Source organism: Nematolebias whitei, chromosome 23 (assembly GCF_014905685.2).
Source record: "Nematolebias whitei isolate Nwh7 chromosome 23, NemWhi1, whole genome shotgun sequence".
NCBI lineage: Eukaryota > Metazoa > Chordata > Actinopteri > Cyprinodontiformes > Rivulidae > Nematolebias > Nematolebias whitei.
In genome coordinates, this window is record NC_056520.1 from 14,568,899 (window position 1) to 14,578,297 (window position 9,399).

Genomic DNA, 9,399 nt, shown 5'->3' on the forward strand with positions numbered 1-9,399 from the left:
AACGGAACAAACAACTGACTGTTCTACCTCAATGCAGGTGGTCGGCATCTCCGCCGGCTTGTTGTTGATCCTGAATCTGTACCAGCCGGGCATTAGGGAGTGGTCACAGATCAGGTCCTGGATGGCTGTGTTCTGGATCTCTGTAGAGTCGAAGTCAATACTGCGGTATGGATTGCGTAAAATTCGATGGCCTCCTGGGTAGCACTCTGGAGCTGGGAAGAAAAATAATAAACTTAACAGGAATGCTGATGAAATGGGGATAAAATATTTAAGGGAAGTGGGAAAATAATACTTGAGTTGAGCTTTATGTATTCATTTTTATGCCTGAAACAAACACCTCAGGAGTTGGAACCAGCAACTGTTTGTTGTTCTGAAAATCCTAACATAGTTAAATTTGTTTGGATTTACTTTGACTGAAACGGTGTCATTCCACCCTGAACTCTCTCCCTGGAAATGGAAAAATCTTGAGCCAGAACTAAATGAGGTTTTTATCTTTGACAAACCCCAGCTGTTTGGCTCCAGTCAGAACTTAAAGAGGTAGACAAAACAAACACACCTCATGATGTTATGGGAATCACCACTTGGACTTCAGTTTCTCTTTGGCTGAAGTCCAAGCACACTGTAGATTTAAATACTTTAAATACCATTTTTTTCAGAACTATGATACATGTCTTAAGGGTTATTTAGAAGTTTGAAGTTCTGGACCTCCAAGATCCAATGAACTCAATCCTAGGGGACTGTATTATCAGCAGTTATTACTTAAACCGTCATTTACTGAAATTTGTGATAAAGTAAACCAAAAAATTATGAAGTATAACAAATGTTTTTATAGATCTGGAGCTTAAAATTAGATTTGAAATACATATGAGTTGAGGCTTTGGTTTTAGGTACTGTATTTTTCACTGTATAAGTTGCAGTTTTTTGCATAATTTACATGCCCTGCAACTTATAAGCCGAAGCGACATATTTATGGATTTTTTCCCATATTTATAAACCATTTTTTGGCTGAGATATGACCATTTCCATTCATTCTGACTGGGGAAAAAAGTGCAGTACGACTTTCAGCCACTTGATGGCAGCAGAATAGTAATAGTAGTATGGAAGTGTAAACATGGCTATAATGACAAATTCAAAAAAGTTCAAGACAAAAACAACTAGACTTTATATATATATATATATATATATATATATATATATATATATAATATATATATATATTATACTTTACCGTTTTTTTCTTGAACTTTTTTTGAATTTACCATGTCTTGTATGACTGAGAATCTTCACCAGCCATTAATGACTCAATCGGCTTGCCATAATCTCCCCACCTTCATTCTGCTCGTTGCTTGGAACCGTCAAAACAGCTGCACAACTCTGGCGAAATGCAGCTAATTTGACCATTAAAGCGCATTTATTAAGCAAACGTTGCACTAAGACACACCTTTACTATAACTTCGAGCAAACAAATAATTGTTTAGGCACTTTTCTTGTTAAATTTCGGAGAAACGAGCCGCATTCCTCCTCATTTTTTTCTCCCTCTGCGCGTTCACGGAGCACCATTTTTAAATGCAGCTGATTTGACCATTAAAGTGAATTTTTTAAGCAAATCTTAAACTGAGACACACTTTTGCTATAATGTTGAGCAAACAAATAATTGTTTAGGTGTTTATCTTGTTAAATTTGCACAGCGACTCGTCACATTCACGCGTTAACTTCCGTGATTCGGGTTTAGAAATGTGATTTGGGTTTAGAAATACAGCTGATTTGACCATCAAAGTGCATTTATTAAGCAAACGTTAAATTGAGACACACATGTAATAATAATGTTGAGCAAACAAATAATTGTTTTTAAGTGTTAATCTTGTTAAATTCTTATTAAAGTCCTCCCGTGCATGCTCCCGCGGCCACCGTTTGGCAGCCCATCGGTTTTTGGCACACCAGTCCACATTTCTGGGTTGTCGGCGGTGACGCATAACAAATGCCATGCGTCAGCGGTGATGCATAATAGATGCGACGTACACGGCGAAGCGACATATTTATGGATTTTTCCACTTTATTAGACAAATATGGACTGATGCGACTTATAGGACGGTGCGACGTATACGGCGGAAAACACGGTAGTTTGAAAGACAGGAAATAATCCTGATTTTTTTTTCCCACTGTTTCAATGTTTTTAACCATAAAGATTTCAAGAGATTGCTCAAATTTAGAGTGTTAAGTTCACTCGACTTTTTAGTTTCACTCAAATCTCCAAGCACAGTGAAAACTTGATTTAATTACAAAAGGAAACACTTTGAGGGCTGTCTTAAAACAAAAGTCTACACATCTTTATTAACTCAAATAAAATACATTTTATTGTGTAAAATTTGACAAAATATATGTTGTGTTCAAGAGGGCTCAATTCACCCAAACAACTGCCAAGAGTAACAAACATTCCTTTGAACTTCTTTCTCTTGAAACGCCCCAGGAAAGGATGCTAGTTGGATTGCACTTCATGCAGCTGAAGGCTCAAATGGTCAGGCAACTTAAATATTCTACAGTGAAAAAGTTGTCCACATACAGTAGATCTTTGTTAGAATGAACAGGCTTCACTTCCAGAAGGCAAGATACATTTGGGATGTTTTAAGACACTCAAAGTTGTTAATAGACAGAACAATGTGACAACCGGTGCTCCTTAAGCCTAAACACGGCTGGTCTTCTTGGTGGCGACTTCTTAAAAGCAAATGCTTCTGTTTACATTGTCGCCTGTTGGAGTGTGCAACTTGTCTGGAAGCTCCGCGGAACGGACTCGGGGTCACAGGTCATCAAAACAGCCAGATCTTTGGGGAGGATGAGTGTCGACTAAACCCGGCCTGCAGGCTTAATGAGTTTACAGAGCTGGGAGGGGGCAGGGAGCTAATGAACTGGCTCCCCTGAGGGGGAATAGAACTAAAGAGGGAGCTCAGATGTATAGGGAATTCAATAGTTTCACAGGGGAAAAAAAGGGATATTGTGGTGTTAAAACAATTGAAGTTATGGTTTTCTTTCTCAGAGGGTTTGTTAATCTCAGTCCAGCTAATCTAACAAGTCCCAAGTCTGAGATCTGAAAATGGCAAAAAATGCTTTTTGGGGTTGATTTTTGGTCAGATAATGACCAAAAGGATAGGAGTTCAAAAGGCTTTATTACTTTGTTTGAATGTCAACACCACAATACATCTTGACGAGTTGAGAAGTCTGTCATCACGGGCATGTATATCAGATTATTTTGGACTTTAGAAATTGAGATTAGGGTTTTGGGAAGACTATTCCAGAAGCTTAATGTGAGCCTGATTTATCCAGTCAGAAACCGGTGTGTGTCTGGGATCATTGTCCTGTTGGATCCTACTGGGTCCATGTGTCAAACATCAAGCTGTTAATTTGATGTGAAGTTGGAGAATTTGAAGGTAGACCACCTCCTTAAGCATTCTGTTTCCTCTTGCAGTGCACACATGATGCTACCACCACCATGCATACCTTCAAAGTTGTCTCTTTTCCGCAAAATTTGCCGATTTCAATCAAAATGTAATTTACGTGAATCATCTAGATCCGAAGACTTTTTTTTTTTTGTGGGGGGTCAGAGGCGCGATAGATGGCATAATTTCCCATTGACTGGACGTACATAACGATAAGCAGTAGCACTACGTAAGTTATGCTAGCTAGCTTGCAATAAAGCTCGCACTAAGTGCTAAGCTTATGAGCGTAGTGCTAGCTAGCTTAGCACTACATAAATGCCAGCATTTCTCGATGGGGGTAGGATGGGTTAGAGAGGTGTAGCGCTACGTCTGTAGCATCTTAGCTAACACATCTGTGTTGTCTGTCGCTAGCTTAGCGCTACGTATTTAAGAAATAATTTTTTTGCTATTAGCAAACCAAATATTTTTGCCATATATGGTTTTTCCGGTTGACTTGCTGCTGTTGTCGGTCGACTAGCCATCTTTCCTATGCAAGTCCTAATTAAATTAGGACTTGCATAAATGTATTTTTTACCTGAAGCATGTTTTCTTTTCCCCTACTTTTCTTCTTGGAGTTTACCAGAATGCTTAATTTACATGTTAAAAATCACAAGGGGGGCACAGTACCCCCCCCCCCCCCCCCCCCCCACACACACACACACACACTACAGGTACTGTATTAGGGGTATTCAATTAAAATTTACAGAGGTCCAGTTACTAAAATTTCCTCCTAGTAAAAGGTCCAGACGAAAGTCCAACGTTTGTCTCATGGTCATGCCTACCCGTATTCACATTTTCACAGTTAATAAACTGCACTTTGGTAAACAACTATCTCCATAATTAAAAGTAGTCCCAGGCAAATAAATTTAAGGCCTTTATTTCAGATTAAAACCGAAAGCTCAGAATCAAAAAAACATCTTAAATGTGCAAACAGAGCACAAAAAGTCTTTTTCTCTTAAACTGAAGAGGTCCAAGAATTGAAGGTTTACACATGAAGTAAAACATTTTAAAAAGTGTCTTTTAGTATAAAAAGTGTAAACAAAGCAAAGTAAAAAAAAAAAAATCAGTTTTTTTTTTTTTTTTTTATTAGGGCTCAACCTTATATAAATTAAAATACATTATAAAATTGTTTCGGCATCTTCGGAAAACGATAAATAAAAATGTTTCTTTTTGAAAAAAAAAAAAAAAAAAAAACTGAAAACAGAGCTTTTAACACCTTTTCTCTTTTGATTATTCTTTATTTTATGAGAGAAACGGGCATTGGGATTGTCCTGCCAGTAAATTAAATCTTGGTTGGAATGGAGTCAGAGCCATTCTCATGTAGGAAGCTGAGCATCATCAGTAACATCTGTAGACTCATCTATTGCCAAATAGATGCATGGTGCACTCTGAACAGCTGCATCCAGCTGTGCCATGACATCATCGGCTAATATTTCTGATTTTCTGCATGCTGTTGAGGCTGACATCGGGAATGGTTTGATTTTTTTCACACGTCTCGTCTTCTTGTTTTCCATCAAATGTCTCAGCATTTAAGCACTCCCTCAGAATTGTCCCGTCACTAAATGTTTTTTTTTTTTTTAAATGTTGCCCCAAAATCCACGATACCTTGAGTGAACATTCAGCACGCTGCTGGCCTGTAAAAGTATTTGTGATGAGTAGGTTCTGTCATACTGGGCTTGCAGTTCAGTTAGTTTACTGCTCCATGCTCGACTTGAGCAGGTAACGTTGCTCAAAAGAGATGTAGTGAAGAGCGCTTCACGTTGCCACTTTTAATTAATGCAAACGTTTCGGAGCATATGAGGCAAACAGGTTTTGAACTGCCTGTCAGAAGAATTAACATTCATTTCTCTGTCCATTCATCTTTAAAACAGCAGTTTTCAGCATCAACTTTTCCTGTTTTGGAGCACGACATGCCGTCTCTTCCTCGTTCCTCCTTCTCAACTCGTCTCGCTGCACCGGCCGTGCACGGAAAACAAAAGATTTGATTGGCTCATTAAGGGTGCATTCACACCAGCCCTGTTTAGTCCGCTTTAATCGAACTCTAGCTCGTTTTCCTAGAAAGTCCGGCTCGTTTAGGAAGGTGTGAACGCACCATCGAACTCTGTCACGGAACAAAAAGGCGAACTCTGGCCCGGGCTATAACCGAGGTCTCGGAGAAGAGAACTCCAGCGCGGTTCGAGTACAGTGTGAATGTAAACAGACCGAGCCCCGCTCCGCAGGGTAAACAAACACGCATTTCTCTGACCTTATATGGAGCCGTCAGCTGCCTTGTGTGGAAAACAATATTCTCCATGGTCTTCTGTCTCATCTTCTGCTCATGCTAAGTCCATTTTTGAAAAAATAACAAAATTTAACTCCTAAAACTGCTAAAACTTGATGCCACTTCGTTTTTATTTTTATTTACAGAAGAAGAAGAAGACGTGCCTTCAGAGGTTTTTGTGTCGTTTCTTTCAGTAGTTCTTGGTGCAGCGCCCCCACAGGCGAGCGGGGGAATAGGTTGGTTCAACAGGTTGACTCGACTGCACAGTGCAGTGTGAATGCAAACTCACCAGCTCAAATGTAAACAAAAGGTCATGAATATTTGTCCCCAATCGAACTGAGTCTACCAGACTATCTGGTGTGAAAACGACCTAAGTGAGTGACGCTATTACTGTAACACCTGAAGTAGGGTGAACCTCCAAAACGCACCTCCTGCTTCTCTGCTCGTCTCTGCATCGAAGCTGTCTATCGCTGGAAAAATGCTCCATGAAAATGTATCTATTTTCGTGAATTTATCAGGGGCCGGACAGAACCATCACTAGGTCCGGAGCCGGACTCAGGTCCGCCTATTAGTGACCTAGACGCTATAGGTTTGTCACCTTTTCCATCCCCTGTGAGTTTGCAGCTATGACCGTGCCTGATAATTAAGTTCTTAGAACTGAAAGCCACACCGTGACTCCTCCAAACTTGTCACTGTGTCCAAACAGCTCAGTCTTTTACTCGTCTGACCATCACACTTTTCTCCTGAAGACATTGATCTTGTCCATGTGGAGAGCTGCAGTCCAGCTTGGAGGTTTCTCAGCGTCTTTCTTGGTCCGGTCTAAGTCAGTGTTTTAAAAGAACTGACGTCACTTTGGACAAGGACACTGGCGTCCAGTCCCCCATTAGTGACATTCAGTGATTGTATGTGAACTTTTGACTACAACGTTGTTCCCAAAAATGATTTAACTATCGCAGTAAGATTGTTAAATCGGCAGTTAAGCCAAGTTGTGGTAAATTCAGACATATCTGGTGTTTACAGCTACAGAGCTTTGTTAGGTTTCTAAAGCATTGCATTTTACAATGTGCCCCCCCATAAAGCTTACAGTTGTTTGATGTGATGTATTGTTGGACACGCTGCAGACAAAGATTTAAGCTGAAAAGTAGACGAGCTGACCTAAACAATGTCTTTATGACCAAAATAAACCCAAACAACACAGTTGGGGAGAAAAGTTGCTCACCAGCAAGTTTAACTTCTGTCTACCAAATATTTAACATGTTTTAAATTTAGAGTTAAAAATCTTCTGGCTTCAAGCAAGAACTTAATGAAAAACAATTCTAGAGATATTGCATTTCCTGTGAAAATTCAGTGTGAAAGCTAAGAACTTGCAACAACAAAAAAAACATACTGAAACGTAGCTGAAAATGTAGAACTAAATCAGCAGGAGAAAGAAGAAAGAACACAAAAGTTGAAATGAGTGCAAAACGTGGAATTAGCTGAAAAAGCTAAAACTAGCATTCAAACAGATATGTATAAATAAATATTTATTTGTATATAGCTACTATAAATAGTAGCTGAAATAACTGAAACTAGCAGACATAAGCTGAAAGGAGCATAACAAGTTGAAATTAGCAGAAACAATTTGGTTAGGCTGAAAGTAGCAGAAATTATCATGAAAAACTTGAATTCATCCGAAAACCGCTGAAATTAGCTAAAATATGCTAAAAATGTAGCTGGAAAGACAGAACAAGCTTAAATTAGCAGAAAGAAGCAGAAACAACATGTTTCCTCAATTAGGCTGAAAGAAGCAGAAATGACCACAAAATAGTGGAAATTACCTGAAAAAAGCAGAAATTAGCATAAAACTGCTGAAAAATAGCTAAAAATTGCAGAAAGAAGCTGAAATTACTAGAAGGAAGTGGAGAGAGCACATTTTTATTGAATTAGGCTGAAAAAAGTTTTAATTAGTGCAAAAAAAGTAGAATTAGCTGAAAAAGCTAAATTTAGCATAAAATCAGCTAAATAGTAGCTGAAATATCAGAAAAAGCTGAAACACAGAAATAAGCTCAAAGAAGCATAATAAGCTGAAATTAGCAGAAAGAAATTAGAAGAAGCACAAAAATGTTGTAGTTAGCAGAAAGAAACTGAAAGTAGCACAAAACAGATTAAATAAAACAGCTGAAATTAGCTGAAAGTAGCTGAAAAAAGTTTATTCACAAGGAAGCTGAAAGAAGCTGAACCAGCACAAAATGTGAAAGAAGCAATAAAAGGTTGTGAACACATCTAAAGATTTGAACAATGTAAACTGAGCTCAATTCATTTTCTATGAGAGAAAAAAATGGCAGAAAAGGCTAAATATTTCAAAAAGCTAAAGTTTTACCAATACCAAAAGTCGTAGCAGGATTGCACTGAAAGAGCTGATTGTTTTAATATAGGATTTGTTGAACCAGCGCAAAAATTGTGTAACAAGAAAGATGCTGAAAAATGTACGGAAGAAAAATGGATCACAATAGTGTGAATGCTTCGTAAACATTCACACAATAAATTTAAGCATGATGCAGCAAATGGGATTACAGTATATGAGACTGTCAAAACTCTTGTTTTAACTTTAAGTGATGAATAAAACCGTCCATGTGGAAGATGCAATTTCTTTTAAATGAACTGGGAAGTTAGCCGATTGATCCAACCACAACACTGTTTGTTATATTTGAATCCCATCAGAGTTATGTCTGTGCATGCTTGCAAGTGGTTTTTCCATTTTTAGAGCTCCATCCAAGATGGTGATACAGCCCGGCAGTCAAATCCTGATCTGGTTATCTGAAGTGTGTCGTGTTTCTAAGGTTCTGATTCTGATTAGTTCTGTTGCAGGGGGTCTGCGACCTTTACGATCAAAAGAGCCATTTTTATGCCTTCGTTCTCTAAATTAAGTGTCCATAGCCGCAACAACCTGCTACAGCTGTGATTATCAACTGGTGGCCCATGGGCCACTTTAGGTTTGTTGGAGGGGGCTTTTGTGGTCACATTATAAAGCTAAAAACATCCAATGATTTTTAACATTTATTGATATTTTTAGGAATGCATGATATTGGATTTTTGGCCGATATGTTAAAATGTATTTGGCCGATAACTGATACTGATATTTTTAATATATTTTCCTTTGTCAGAACATATTCCTCTTATTTAGGCTTATTTGCTACAAAAATTGTGTAAAAGCTGGTGACATATATTCAGTAACAGCCATATGATATGCATAGCACTTAACTTCTATTAAATGAAGTGTTAAATATTATTTATTAGCATTAGTCACCTGCGATGCTGTCTCACTTGTGGAGGCTTGTTCTTGGTTCCTAGCTGCAGTGTGGGATCCTCTGCACTCTTGTGCATGAAGGACAGACGTTTTAAGTTCAAAGTTTTTGGCGATACATTGTGCCATAAGACCAATCATGCTAACGGGGCTAACACGACGTCCAAATGTCTGTGGTAAAACTCACCCAAGTGCTATCTGCTATTAGCCTCTCAATGACGTCGGAAATGACTGCTTGTTAATCGGGTAACGTTACGTCAGAAACGACGGTTTGTAACTCTGGTAATGTTACGTCGGAAATGACGGTTTGTAACTGGTAACGTTACATCGGAAATGACAGTTTGTAACTCGGGTAACGTTACGTCGGAAATGACGGTTTGTAACTC

The 9,399-nt window shown here is 38.6% G+C and overlaps 1 protein-coding gene across 1 annotated transcript in view; it reads right to left on the bottom strand.

Moving 5' to 3' along the window:
* The window catches only part of si:ch211-246m6.5 (von Willebrand factor D and EGF domain-containing protein), a 44,688-nt gene that overhangs the window by 33,842 nt on the left and 1,447 nt on the right, over positions 1-9,399 (bottom strand). Inside the window, exon 3 of the mRNA XM_037696790.1 lies at positions 28-212. Within this exon, the coding sequence (XP_037552718.1) occupies positions 28-212 (185 nt within the window). The remainder of the gene's footprint in view (positions 1-27; positions 213-9,399) is intronic.